A 15,263-nucleotide genomic window follows, 5' to 3' on the forward strand; every position below is an offset into this window, starting at 1 on the left:
TTTATCTGAACATACACTGTTTAAAGTATACTTAAATTTTCTGTAAGTCACATGTGTCCACCACTTACTGATCATGTGCACACTAGTTTCCATCTTCACCATATCTTCTACTAAATTAGATCTCAATATGGATAGTTATATATCACAAAACGTTTCAATTAGTAACAAAAAATAACCTATTACTATACAACAAGTACATGTGTTTGTGTGTGTGTAGAAAAGTGCTAGACTATAATTGTACAACAATGAACTGTCATTACAAAATATTGCCAAATTAGAAATTGGCTGTGGTTGGCAAAATTGCATGCTATGTGTGATGTGTGTGTGTTATGATGAAAAGCTCCCCGTGGGTGGAATATCGGCGATAGCAATATCTCCAAACTCGTCGATGAAATTCTGATGGGGTGTTGGCAACTGTCCCATGTGATGATTTGGTGCAGGAGATCCATATGATGATGCAAGGTCAGATGTCTGCAGAAACAAAAGTGGGTGTGGCTAGTGATCATGACAAGTTGTATGGTGCTTACTTCAGGCATGAATGGTGAGTTCATCATACTACCATGATATGATGAACTATCCTGTAAAAGTAAATAAACATTCAACATGATTCATATATTGAGTGTATGTCATACTATTCTTGGACTGACACCTCCACGAGGCATAGGGCTCGGCTGTAGAGGACTCATAATTGAAGATGCTGGACTATTAGGATTGGTGAATGATCTACAAAAATTATGGGCGTGGCTCAGTACTGATTACATATGATCAGGTACGCATGGCTTACTGTGAGCCTGCTAAACTTGGGATAACCACTCGTAGGTCATGTTTAAGGTAGCCTTGAGCTGTGAACTCTTGTTCCTCTTCTGTAGAAACAAAGGTGTTAACAATAAGCAAATGTGCACACTTAAAAGAACCACTAACCTTGTACGGTGTAATAGGCTCCAAACGCTTCATCTTTTTGAATGTTAGGGTAGAGTAGGAACAAGTGGTTGAGATCACGGACTCTGGAGTAGAGGGAGCAGGCTGGCTAACTACAGTATTGTAGCACAGAGCTAACACACCTGTCAGCAAATGATCTCATTCCTTGTAGGTGGCTGCGGTTCCACGGGGCTAGATCATACACCTGTTTCTCTATGTTGCCTAGAGAATAGGAAAGGAGCATGTGTCCATGTCTCCTACATCTTTATGTGTGTGCATGTACATGTGTATCATGTATTGTTTACACACACAGAAATTCACATACACACAGCAGGCGGATGCACACATGCATGTACACACATACGCATACAGACAGATACATGCACACGTACACACACAGAGAGGCACATGTGCGCACACACACAGACTTACTCTTCACCCACACAATACTGACACCACCAGGTTCAGACTCAGTGAAACGTACAATGAAGGTACCAGGTTGACACCGCAACAACATTTCATGAGCTTCTCGCTTGTCCAGGAAACCCAATATCAAACTGTGTGGGTGTGGTTGACTTACAAAGCACTACAGCCAATGGTAGCTTACTTGGCATTCCACTCCCTGCGAAGACATGTCTTGATGAGCTCACTGGTCTTGTAAAACCATTCCCAGAAAGTGAATCCTCGGCTTTGCAAGTGCTCCTGGAATAGAAATTAAGACACATAAACATCAGTTCAAAATTGCAAAGCCTTTTAATTAACATTAAACTATTGAGGAATGCACATTTACACAAAACAGGCTTATATGGTAGCTTGCCCGCCATTATAACTTAAAATCAGATGTTTATCTAAGGGAAGCACTGTAACAACAGTGCCACATTCCATGTTTTATCCACCATCTTAATTAAGGTTGGAGTCATGTGAGCTGTTTATGACATTATTTGCCATTGAATGGCAAGTCAGCCAACAGGTGAATGGGATCAACTGGCAATGAGTTATGGATCATTTTCTAAAGGATTTAAAAATTACCATGATGTGTTTTGGTCCTTGTACTTTCGTTGTAGGGTATCATTTAAACCGTTATTACATCACGAGTAAACTACATAACCATAGGATTACAAACACTTTGAAATTTACAATGCTTTCATTGTTTTGTTTACAACATGCGTATATAATTTCGTTAGTAGTACGTGAAGTGAAGTAAAGATGATGAGCACATGTAGCAGTACAATCAAAATTGAGACAGTCATTAGCAGTGTTGGGAAAGTCACTTTGTCAATTAAATATATTACATATTACTCTTTACTTTTGGGCAATGTAATAAGTTGCAGTTACATATTACTCCAAATGAAAAGTAGTTTATATCACATTAAGTTACTTTTGCTCTGACCATACATCTTTCCTTTACACCTTGCATGTTAGTTACTGAGCTAGCATATAGTAAACACTCCTGTAAATATAGCTACTGGCTTCTTGCACCTCTGTAGAGATGCTCATTATTTTTACCACTTCAGCCATACCTAAACATTGCTGGCAAATCACGTGACCAGTTGTCTGAGGTGTGAACTAATATGGATAATTTTATTATAGGGGATCAGGATACTAGCTACTAAGCTGTTGAGTAACACTAATTGATTAGTAATGGACTTACTAATATAAGGAACAATGGGTTCCTTGAAAGTTATATTATTAGACTATGAATAGTAGTGCGTTATATTACTTGAAATCACAAAATGTAATAACTATTATGTAACGCACGTTATTCCCAACACTGGTCATTAGGGAATATCATGTTATCTATATGATCGATTAGCCATGGCCGTTATTAAAGAAAGTCAAGCTGTTGGCCATGTACAGAGAAAGATCTCATCTATTTGTTTGATATTTCTTTTATAAGATGTCAAGTTACTGGTAGTAGATAGTATTCATCCGAACTACCACAAGGCGGCTTACATATTTCGTGCAAGTTGACATTTGCCTGTTCAGATCAAGAACTCTTGAAGACCAAAGATTTGATTAGAATCCAACAAGGAAAATGTACCAGGGGTAAGCTGTCCTTTGAATTCATCATAAATAGCCAGTGCTGGATGGTTTGGTGCAAGTTTCCTTTTTCTTTGAACATATGGAACAATAATGTTATTTATGTACTCCTTCATCTTGTCTTCATTACTCCAATGGTTGGGGAGTAAATGTGACATCCCAATTGTCTGGGAACACAAACCTTGACAAGTTGGCTGTTGTCTTGCCCTGCAAATCAACTATACTGGTAAAAATTCACCAGCCAGCAAAGCACAAAATAATACTGTTATTTGGTGTTTATCATTATCATTGGGGTCAGCAAATTCAACCCTCTTCGACTCTATAGTCCATTGTGAACAGGGACAATGTTGATCCCAGTGTGGTCCCAGTTAAACACAAGGTCACTGGAATCTATCATTTTCACCACAACCTATATATCTAAAAGATACTGCTCTTTGAGTTCATCAAAATGTGATGGATCTATTTTTGCAGTGGTGGTGACTTTTCACTTTACATAATTCATCTGATCAAGCAAAGATTTAGTCCAATGTCTTGTGAGCTTAATTGGTTCTCTGTTATCGTGGGAAAGCTTTTTACTGTAATGCTTTAAAACACCTTCTCCAGCAGCCAAAACCGCTGTAGTGGTAACAGCTCCTTTAGCATGCATGTAACTCTGAACTTGCTTGTCAAGCTTGCCTCCAAGTAGCAGTGGTCTTCCTCATTTCTTGCTAGGTAAACTGGTAAAAACAATCTCTCCTGTACTTCCCTTCTTTTTGGCACTCCTTTAATATATTTAGACTTCTAGGTACCAAGTGTACTATCCTTTATCTTCACACAAAATTCTTCGCTATATCGATTTATAGCCGTATGGTTCCCATGTTGAACGGAAAATTTTGCGACCTGGGCTGCCTGTGTAGATGTAAACCTACTATATCGTCCTCGGCAAAGCTTCTCGCTGTTCTGTGCTTCAGTAACCTTCACCACGCTTTTGTTCACCTCCCTGACTACTGATGATGGCATTTCTTTCAACAAAGACCCATTAGGATCTGGTGGTTTACTGAGATATAGGTGTAAAGAAGTGATGCAAAGCCATGACACACCAAATGTTTCTCACTTTTCCTTGAACACCTCAGACTGCACAAGGTTTCTCGTGAAGTTGAAATCGACTGTGGTATTTAGTTTATATTTGAATAGTTAAATTTTCATAGAAGCTGTGTTCTTTGAAATAATTCAAAAATTAAACTCTTTTGAGTAAACAACCCGTTATACAGTATATCTTGAGGTCCTTAGTAGTCAATGGTCACCAAAATTGTAGTGATTTTGTTGTTAAATTGTTAAATGCTGTCTCTCTCCAGGGGGGTTTCAGGAAACCCTACTGAAACTGTCAGTAGCAAGAAAAGCGTGTTGTTGTTGATTTAATTTGTTGGCAAGCACAATATCAGCACAAGTGTATCAATCTACATCATTACAGTGATAATCTGTGGGGGTACAGCCTCCCTTCCCAAGCAACTCCCCAAAACAATTATTGTGGCTAAAGATCGAGATACTTTAATAGAGCAGTCTATGAAATACTCTAATAGAACAGTCACCATATGCGACACTTTACATTTGCTTAGTGTGAAAACTTACATCTGCAGCAGTATTTCATGGGTACACTTAGCTTGCTAGGAATCTCAGGATCTCACTAGTGACCTTCACTAGTTTGTTTTTACTGTGTTTAGCACTCAGGCTACTGGCATTTAAAAATCTGCAAAATAAAATCTTCTGGGAGCTTGCATCCCCAGACCCTACATCCTGATTCTATTTTCCAGTGGAAATCCCCTTTGAAGAATTCTAGGCATGCCCCTGCTCTCTCACATAATTCAGGGAATACTGTATAAGCAAAGAATTTGATGGGGAATTAAATTTGGCAGTTTACAAATTTTCACTGGAATCGTCAAATTTAAATCTGTCGCTGGCTTAGGGGATCAATAACACAGAGATATCCAAGGGAAGATCAGTCAACTTATCTGACTTATTCTGAAGAAGATCTAACCAACATCTGGAAGCTATACTACTGAGCATGGTACCACAGCTGTAGCCAGACATTTCTCCGAAACATTCAGATTTTTTTTGTGCCAAAGGTATCTGCAGGTCTCTAGTCTGGCAGCACCCAACCCTTCACACAGGCATTATATCATACAAAGGGTTGGGTACCACCAGACTAGGTATTCTCCTATTATTGATGCATCCCAGATAGCTACATTTGTACTCATGGTAGCCTTGGCCTTGAATTGCAGTTATAATACTCAAAGCTATTGCTGGAAATTGTCACAACTATCACTTAGGCTTTCATGATGCCATCACTGAAATTCTCAAATGCGGTGCATGCTACATGATTACCACGGGCCCTTGTGAACAAGCGGAACCGTTAAATGTAAATAGACATATTGTTCCATGCCAAATAACTTTCCCATCAAATTTTCTGCTTATAGTACTGTATGTTAGGGATCATGTAGATTTGGAATTTCTGGCCAAAAATATCAACCAAAAACCAGCTTCAGAATACCATCCTGGTGCCTTGCCAGTATTGGTTATGTATAACCAAGCCCAAAAGTGTCTTCAGTACAATCCTAAATGCCTCCATTAGATTGTCATGAAATTTTTTTTTTTAATTATTCAATGGAATTTTGACTAACTGCCTGCCTGCCTGCCTGATGCCTTCCGGCAAGCGTAACTCAATAACGGCTAAGGCTACAGGCTTGATTTTTTCACTGTTCGACATCGCTTCGTCCAGAGACATGCCTTTTGGCATACCGCAGTACGTACATGTACGCATCATGGACTTACCTTTATTTCCTATTTATTTTGTCAATTTAACAATGAAGTAGGGATCTATGCAATAAAAAGTAGTGAAACAAGAGATGAATGGTGGAATTACAGCATAGCTTGGTGGGAAAGTCCCTATTTTGGCAAAGAACATTATAGCTAATGTGCCAAAGTAGGGACTTTCCCACCAAACTATGCTGTAACACCATCATTATATTTCATGAGATTCGCTGCATGTAACACTGGCATTTCTTTCTTTCTGCACAATTTACAGGTTAGATGGATTAATATTATCAAAGCGGCTATATTTACAGGGGCCCATAATGTAGGATTTTTTTGCTATATTTATGGCATTCCTAAGTGTGCATGTGCAAGCATCTCGTGACATATTTTGTTACATTTGGTATTTAAAAAAAAGACTTTAAAAAAATTGTGATACAAAAAGGTATAAGAAACGAAGAAAAAAAGGTGTGATGTGACGAGGCTCGAACCCACACACCCAGGTATGGAATATCCACCATCTACCACCGTACCACCGGTACTTGCTGGCTACTCCTCTTGTTTTTGTACTATTTAAATGTTACAAACTACATAGTCTAATCCATACCAGTGAAGAAGAAACCAAAGCTGAACCCGACCCTAACCCTAACCTTACGTTTGCCTGTTAAACACAATGATGACTTTCACTGTCTGTATGAAGGTAAGTTTTTGGGTGAGTTCGAGGCGAGCTAGGGTGACGCTCGCTTCACTTGCTCCAACACTAGCTTGCCTCGAACTCACCCAAAAACTTACCTTCATACAACTAGTGTGTTTGATACTTGAGTTATACAACAAATGACCGGCTAAATAAATATATGCACCGTGACCAACTGAGTCATGAGATGCTTGCACATGCGCACTTAGGAATGCCATAAATATAGCAAAAAAAATCCTACGTTACGGGCCCGTAAATATAGCCACTTCGTAATATTATTGCGCAAAGGTGGTTTTATGTCGCGTAAGATGCCTCTAGGATGATTTTTAAAGTAAGCAATTTAGGCGGCACGAGTCACTTTCAGAGCAATCCCTACTTAAACAGTACTACCATACTGTTTGATAGCACACCTGCATAGCTAATCTATGCATACATATAGTTCCAATCAAATAGTAACGGTACCTTAACTGCCACCTTAACAGACATGCATGCACATGCACAATATAATATACCTTCACACACGTACACACGTACACACCTTAAACACAATTTGCTTGGTCACCATAAACTGGCTAGTATCACGATCATTGTTGGCAGCAGTGGCTATACACACAACACTAACACACAACAGCACATGTTACATATTGACCTACGATTCTGTATGCTCATTAGTCTCCGAGCAAGATAGTCTGAATTTTTCTGCGATAGTCCTTTCCCTGTCTGCTGGCTGAAGTATCGATTAAGAGAATCAGCAAATGTTGGCCATGCAACACTGTCCGGTACAGAAAATGGTTCCCTGTCCTGTTATAACACGATAAAATTCTGGTGTGCATTATATGGAATTAATACTCACAGGGTCAGCAAATGAGTTGTCCCAGAAAATGGTGGCCTCTGCTGCTGGTTGCTGACTGCCATGTACCACAACAACCACAGGTAGGGAAAGACACTGCAGAAAATGAAAGTAACATGTGTGAACACTTTTAGATATTTAGAGGTAGCAATTAAAGCTACTTTCCTAGTTTTGGGTTTACTACTAAAGAGTTTATCCCCTTGGCAATTTGCTTGTAGGATTATAACTTTTGTTCAAAGCAACTGTAATAGACAGTTCTTACTCTATTAAGTATGCACCATGTAGCATTATTTTGAGGTGCACAACACACATATCAGCCCCAGCTGACTGCTGTCCATACACTTGACCATGTGGAGGTCATCTGGTGACATTAGTCAAAACTTCTTGGCCTCAAAAGCACCCACTGACAAATTGTATACATGAAAAACTAGCTTAGCTGCTGCATATTACTCCACTTTACAGCAGTTTATGTTCTTTTTGCAGGTTTTTGTTCATCAACTGATCTTTAAGTCAGACCAATAAGCTGTTCAAAGCCACATTCCTTTAAGCAGCTGGTAAGCTACGTAGATTTTAAAGCAACAGTGAGCATGAAGCATATTTGTACTACAATTTAACTACATAGGGTCTAGAATGAACGTAATGAATGTGGACTAAGGTCACAAGACAACCTTTACATAATCAAGCACATGGGTGGCTGAAGACGAGATGACATATCATTGTGCTTACATCACTGACCGTTTACATCACCGACCGTATCATAGCATTAACAAGGCAAGGGTTATACTTGGTAAAAAAATTTACAGTTCAATAGAAAGGTACCCTAAGTAACAAAAATCTGTAGAAACTTTTCAAAACTCCTTCCAAGACAGATTCTTAAAACTTTTACTTGTCAAACAATGGAATTAAAAGTCATGGTATTTGAAATGTTCATACCAAAACACATATCAGTACCTTCACTGATACATCCAGTTCACCGTTGACACTGAAGTTAGACTGGAATAGCAAAGCAAACTTTTCTTCTGTCACAGTCTGGTCCGTTCCTTTTCTGTCTGTCGCTCGTTTTACTCTCTTCAGTTGCTGTAGAAATTGAGCTCAACCACATTGCTAAAAGGAGCCACTCCCCTTACCATGAAGTTGAACTTGCAGCAAACATTGTGACTTGTTTGTTGATACTCCATGTTCTAATTATAGAGATGAAAACTTTTACTATATTTTGGGATGCAAAAACTAACCTTTTTGCAGTTCAAAATTTCTCCAACATTGTCATTTGTACTAAAGTATAATAATATATAATGAAATGACACACTGGTCTTGTCCCCAGCCGCCCACACACTTGATCACACGAAGGTTGACCTTCACATGATCGAGCACATGAGCAGCTGGGGACGAGACTAAATGCTACTTACGGTGCCAAGGGATCGTGGAAAATTGCTTTTGCTTGCTTTTCGCTACATTAATAAAGATAAACCATGCAAACACAGAAATAACAAAAGTAATCTCACTTTATAATACTGACTGAAACCTCAGGAGTGCTCATGTGTATATTGAGTTTGTTACCTACCAATAACCTGAAACAAGATTGAGAGATGACAAACCACATCCCCACCCCTACCTACATGTGATAACATACCGAACTTCAGCAGTAAACCTGTTATTTGTTTTCATCACTTGTGGTGGCTGCTTCTCCACAATGAAGCACCTGTTGTCATGAGAACAAGCTTGAATAGTGTGGTGCTCCATTCAAAACTCACTCAGTGATTAATTTGTTGAGTAGTTCATTAACAGTTTTCATCAAATTGTTGTAAGGTCCAGGTTGTTGTGCATCACTGATTAACAGGTGAGATCGAAGCGTCTCATACTGTAAGAGAACAACAGTGTTAGTGTGTAAGTATACAAAGTGTGTGCATAGTAGTAGAAACATTTTATATGAACATGTGTTTGTAATGTGTGTAGTGTTTGTCTGTTGCCCGTTGGCCCATGCTGCCAACCTCCTTGCAGTGTGACTGCAGTGTGCACAGAGTAGTATGTAGTGATGTTCATGTCTCACATAAAGGATGAGGAATTTTGGGTGCCCCCACCTTCACCTGTAAGCCTCCTGTACAGGTGCTAGTCCTGTCCCAGGATGACTTGCCTGCATAGACAATGCACAAGTACCTTTGTATACAATGTGTTTGTATGCATGTACACATGCTTGTGTTGTGTATGGCTGGATGTACTGTATTACAAACAACCACTGTCAAAAATAGGATACCATATTTTTCTTGTTTCCAAGCAAACTATATCCTGTTAATGATAACAAAGCCAAAGTTGTAGTGACAACTTCATGCAAGTTCTTTTGTAATCCAACGGTGTTTTCCCTCCAAAAAGGTTATTACTAAAAATTAAATACAATATCCCCAAATTACTGGTCCATATAGCAATGGCGTTTATGACTACTTATTGCAACATAGTGTGGGTGATAGGGGAATGAACTGTCAAAAGAAAACCAGAAAACTGTCATGCATGGTGTATATCAGCATTCAAGCATGCAGGTTGACAAGTCTTTGTAGAATATGTGGGCTATGTGTGAGTAGGGATAAATATGTTAAAAGTTCCCTATACAGTATCCTCCAAGCTAAATGACTACACTTTATTATATCGGTATATCAGATCGGTATCAGTGTTTAAACTCAGTATATCGGACTATCGGATCGATTTAACATTTCTCTATTGGTACACCTCTATGTGTGAGCGTTTGTTACAGCTGGTTAACTACTTCCCCTGATGACACCAGGCCACCACCAGGTCCCCATGGGTACACTAGAGCAATTTCTTGCTCAAGGAAACAACAACAGCAACTGGGCATCGCAACTTGAAAACCTTTTGATTACTGGGATCGGTGCTCTAGCTCCTTGGCTTTGCAGCCCATCCAGCTAGCCTTCAATGAAGACATGGCATTAACTGAGGAAACTGTCCTTACCTTGCTTAGTGGTGTTAAGGTTGTTGTGGAACCTCAGGATCTGCTGCCTCTCTTGGACAGTAATGCAGATTACTAGTCCTGCCCCAGGAGGATTTGCCTGCACAAGACTCGAATGCCTGAGTGGTGCACAGGCACCCCAGTGCTGGGCAGCAATAGTTGTGTTTTGCACAGCTGCTGGAGGCTTTGCTTTTGTGTGTGTGTACATGTGCGCGCTTGCATGCATGCATCAAGGATCTCAGTATTAATCGATTAGTCATCAATTACTAGATTGATTAATCTATATGTAGTACACATCATGCATACAGCATCAGCTACACTTAATACTGTACACAGCGTAGTAGTGGTAGTCTACACACCACTCAGCATACCGTATGCAAGGAAATTTTGACGTCAAAAAAATTTGACGAATTCAGACTTCAGCAGATTTGACGAATAAAATGTTGACGAAAATGAAGAAATTGTAGGCAAAACCTGTACTTTTAGGGCGCTTATAAACATTTGACAAATTTAAATTTGACGAATTAAACCGATTCATCAAATTCGCCAATTTTTTTTGACGTCAAAATTTCCTTGCGTACGGTAATGTTATAGTGGGTAAAATGGGAGTTGAGTAAATGGCAACAGTTGATAGTTAAGTTACAATTAGTAGTTTAGCTGGCAACACTAGCAATCGTTATCAGTAGTCACTAGTTATCAGTAGTCACTAGTTATCAGTAGTCACTAGCTATCAGTAGTCACTAGTTATCAGTAGTCACTAGTTATCAGTAGTCACTAGTTATCAGTAGTCACTAGCTATCAGTAGTCACTAGTTATCAGTAGTCACTAGTTATCAGTAGTCACTAGTTATCAGTAGTCACTAGTTATCAGTAGTCACTAGTTATCAGTAGTCACTAGTTATCAGTAGTCACTAGCTATCAGTAGTCACTAGTTATCAGTAGTCACTAGTTATCAGTAGTCACTAGCTATCAGTAGTCACTAGTTATCAGTAGTCACTAGTTATCAGTAGTCACTAGCTATCAGTAGTCACTAGTTATCAGCACTTACAGGCTGCAATATGGTGTGTTTGAGAGCTTAGGATCTGTCATGGATGTAGTTAATAAATGGTGAGCCAACCCTTAGTGATCTTACTATTGAAAATTGTTCCCTTCAAGTTGCTCAGTTTTTATTGATGACATGTGTGTACTACATGATTGATCGATTACAAATAATAAATTTATTATATTTTCATTGATTAATCGCTTTAATCGAATAATCATGAGTGCATGCACAGGGGCATGTGTAGTGTGTGTTGTGTGTGTTTGTGTTTGTGTGTGTGTGTGTGTGTGTGTGTGTGTGTGTGTGTGTGTGTGTGTGTGTGTGTGTGTGTGTGTGTGTGTGTGTGTGTGTGTGTGTGTGTGTGTGTGTGTGCGTGTGCACTTGTAACATGTACTGCAAACATACAAACATGCATTCATCTACCTGTCTAATTTGTATCCGATTTCTCCATGACAATTCTGCCAGCTGCTCACACCACTGCTGAAGCTGGTCCAGTTCTTTCTTGTTTGGCATTTCTTCTTGTCCACATAACCGCTGAGTTCTCTTCCAGTTGGCCAGTTCCTGATCCAGAACAAGACCCTGTACTTTTGCTATATCCTGCAGACACTTAAAGTAGTTCTTTCCTAGCTCCTGAAAGCAGAATAAAAATGTCTTTAGTAATCAAATATTCGACAGCACAGGTTGCACTTAACAAAAAAATGTAAATAACTAAACAACTATAGTATGTTCACGTTGAGCTGAACCCTCAAAAACATTTAATAACTCATGGATGCAATTACACACGATCTTGAAATTTGGCTCATTTGTAGTACTGCTTGACCCGCTAAAAATGTTTCAAAATCTTTTTGTTCAAATGTTTGACATAATATTTACGACCAATCAAAATTTTCACAATACATTTCCTATGGGGAAGCCATATAAGTACAGTGTCCAATAAAGCCCTTTCCCGAACTTGTAATGGAGCCAAACCGTACGTGTCTGTTGTTGACACCTTTGCTGTTACCAATAATCATCTGGTTGGCTGAAATGTTAACTATGTTGAGAAAAAATCCACTTTTAATTTTTAGCCGTTTTTCAGGATTCAGCTCAACGTGAACATACTATAGTCTCTTAAAATTTGTGGGAAAAACCAGATGTCTTCCATTAGTGCTAAATGAATAGTTAACAAGTTAATTAACTAGCTAGCCAACTAGGTTTTTAAAAACAAAATTGATGAAATATTATCCCGTTTCCTGAGTAACACACACGCCATGCAGTGTACCATACTAAGGCCATCAAACTATCTGGGTACACCTCAACTATGTTTGGGACCTATTGACACGGTTGCTATGTTGGGGTGGTCTTTTTAATGAGATCACAAAGGTACGCTCACTAAGTTCAGGAGCTATTTGAGGTGGCTGCTTCACCATTTGTTTTAAAGGTAACCTAAGGAATTTGAAAAATTTACTAATAATCTATATCACTATGGTGATAGTGTTGGAATGCACCATTTAGAGTATATATGACACATGATCCATTAAGTGTCTGCCCTACCCTTGCAGTGGTACCACAGGTAGACAAGTTGATTGGATGCCATGTCATATGGCTTTGCCAACAGTGTGTGTGCGTGTGTGTGTGTGTGTGTGTGTGTGTGTGTGTGTGTGTGTGTGTTAGTTATTTAACGTGTCAGTGTGTATACAATACAATACAAAAACAAACACACACACACACACACCAAACAAACATACACGCACATGTGTGACAACAGATGTTCACATACTCAAGTAACAAACACCACCAAGAATGTTATTTATATGGTTTATCCACTTACTTGTCTAAACTGGTGCATCTCTTCAACTTCTCTCGCTAAGTGGGCCTCCATTTTCTCTTTCCTTTTCCTTAACTCTTCTACTTGTTCTGCACTGTGCTGGCCCTGACCTTGTGTCAAGCTCCCTATAAGATATGAAACAGTAAATTAGGTCACAAAATGTTCACCACAATTTAAAGCGTGATCAGATGGCCAATTACAGAGGGGAATTACAGATAGTCACACGTGACTTGGTGAATCCCACTCAAACTGAGGGCCTGAGGCAAGTAAACTTATATCACTGTTGCATGTAAATTCGGATGGATGCTTATATCCTTTGCATGTTAGAATCCTTCCATGTGCTTGTAACCTGCTTCGGCCACTTCCTCTTAGTGGTGCCAAGATGAGCATGGCACAACTCAAATTCACATGCCATGATAGCACTAAGGCAATTTGCAGATTTGAGGTTAAAGTATATTTTAAATACTAGAAGATTCCAGATACAGTTATATTCTGAGGAATATTATGATTTCTGAAATCATCAATAAATTTATTAGCTGACCAATACCTTAATCAGATTAGGATACTAACTAATGACAAGGAAGTTGCTGAATAGACACAACCAATTCTTAATAGTATTAGGAACCACTTCATGACACTCATTTGCATACAACACTTGTATCATTAGTAAAATGTCTCCAAGTACGCTTATCTACTTCATTAACAAATTATTTACAAACAATACAAATAGCTTCCAACTATCACTTAGACAAGAAAAAATGAATAATCAACTACAGAGACTTACCTTGGAGTTTTATTACTTCTTGGTACTGAATGACGAATTGTTCCTGTCTAGTGTGAAGCGAGTGGCATTCTTCTTGTGTGTTCTGTGTCTGCCTCATTATCATCTCCAGGCCTCGTTGGATGGCACTGCTGTTGCCAAGTACTTGTACACCCATTGGGCTTGCAGCTAGTGTCTGTACATGTAACCATGAGCCCCAGTAATGACAGCATAATACACACAACGTGTAATTTACAAAACCTTACGTTTATATTGTCATGCTGTTTAACCAACTCGCTTTCTTTGAGCAAACAGTTCTGAATAATGCGTACCAGTTCTAGTGGACGATTTTGATACAAGTTCTGTGTAGAAAACAAAAACAGGTTTGGTACCGTCCACTGCATCTGTAGCCATGACAACATACCATGATGTGAGTACGAAGGCCTTCCAACTGAGTTCTAATAATGAATGCTTCATTTCCACTGATTGTAAGCTAAGGAGAAACCTTTATTTCAAGTATGTAATATAAGACATGTACTAAATACATACTAGAGACATGGGGACACACAGGTGTACACGCAAACATGCACACACAGAGTGCAGGACGAATCTTGACAAAAAAAACCCACCAATACTGCAAAAATAATTTCAGAAACAAAACAAAAAAAAATCACCCAATTATATTTATAGTACATCGTATATTCTGCTTCACTGCACCATAAAAGAATGCTTTGAACTCAACAAGTCAGAAAATTCTGGGAATTGCATGACGTACACAATTTGGTGACACAAATTGGTACACAACACAGTAACTCACATCCTGGAGTGCTCGTAACATCATATCTAATTGTTTTGCAGCCTGTGGTTGATGGTACATGTTATCAGGATTTACCTCGCTCCTATCAAGAAATGACATCACTACATAATGAATTCTAGTGAAAATATAATTATTAATAAGTACATTTGATGTTCTAAGCTGTTAAATCATTTAACAGTATTTGCAGTGACTCTCGAGATACAAAAAGAGGGTTTCTTTCTCCACAACGCGCATGCGTACATAATTTGACTCCGAAAACATGGCATAATCATTTCATTCACTCACCATGGCTGGGCTTCGATCCACGGTGCTAGATAGTGACGAACTTCTATTGGGAAGTGAGCACCATACAATCCTTTTAGTTCTTCTAATAAAGTGCCAGACAATTGCTGCGCCTTCTCCCACAGCGCCATTGACCAAACGCGTTTAAAAACAGTTCACAAATCGACTGAAGACAAGGGTTGCTTTACTAATTCGAATACACTGTTATCTCACTACGTTCTCCGCTTCGATATCCTTATATACATTGCCGGATAATGGGGGTTCCACGTTTTACGCACTAAATAATTAGAAACCAGAACTTTCGCCACGTGCTA

At 39.0% G+C, this 15,263-nt stretch overlaps 1 protein-coding gene across 1 annotated transcript; it reads right to left on the minus strand.

The window, feature by feature from the left end:
• Positions 1 to 122: 122 nt before the first annotated feature.
• Positions 123 to 15,251, minus strand: LOC136268629 (signal transducer and activator of transcription 5B-like). The gene is made up of 25 exons (XM_066064017.1): positions 14,953 to 15,251; positions 14,668 to 14,749; positions 14,275 to 14,343; positions 14,117 to 14,212; positions 13,875 to 14,046; positions 13,094 to 13,215; positions 11,707 to 11,913; positions 9,041 to 9,147; positions 8,920 to 8,988; positions 8,792 to 8,857; positions 8,696 to 8,737; positions 8,522 to 8,561; positions 8,417 to 8,470; positions 8,241 to 8,366; positions 7,293 to 7,385; positions 7,093 to 7,240; positions 6,978 to 7,042; positions 1,526 to 1,620; positions 1,351 to 1,475; positions 1,062 to 1,140; positions 922 to 1,004; positions 785 to 863; positions 633 to 723; positions 528 to 578; positions 123 to 471 (listed from the first exon to the last, which is right to left on the minus strand). The coding sequence occupies exons 1-25, from the start codon at positions 15,078 to 15,080 to the stop codon at positions 328 to 330; spliced, it is 2,433 nt and encodes an 810-aa protein (XP_065920089.1). The 5' UTR covers positions 15,081 to 15,251; the 3' UTR covers positions 123 to 327.
• Positions 15,252 to 15,263: the final 12 nt, after the last annotated feature.

This window comes from Dysidea avara, chromosome 10 (assembly GCF_963678975.1).
Source record: "Dysidea avara chromosome 10, odDysAvar1.4, whole genome shotgun sequence".
NCBI classification, from domain to species: domain Eukaryota; kingdom Metazoa; phylum Porifera; class Demospongiae; order Dictyoceratida; family Dysideidae; genus Dysidea; species Dysidea avara.

Excerpts from the sequence above, each read along its gene's own strand:
- LOC136268629 (XM_066064017.1), bottom strand. The coding sequence starts at position 15,080 with ATGGCGCTGTGGGAGAAGGCGCAGCAATTGTCTGGCACTTTATTAGAA. Across the intron at positions 8,367-8,416 it reads GCTGCAAGTTCAACTTCATG|CAACTGAAGAGAGTAAAACG; the intron begins GTAAGGGGAGTG and ends CAATTTCTACAG. Across the intron at positions 7,043-7,092 it reads ACTAATGAGCATACAGAATC|CCACTGCTGCCAACAATGAT; the intron begins GTAGGTCAATAT and ends TTGTGTGTATAG.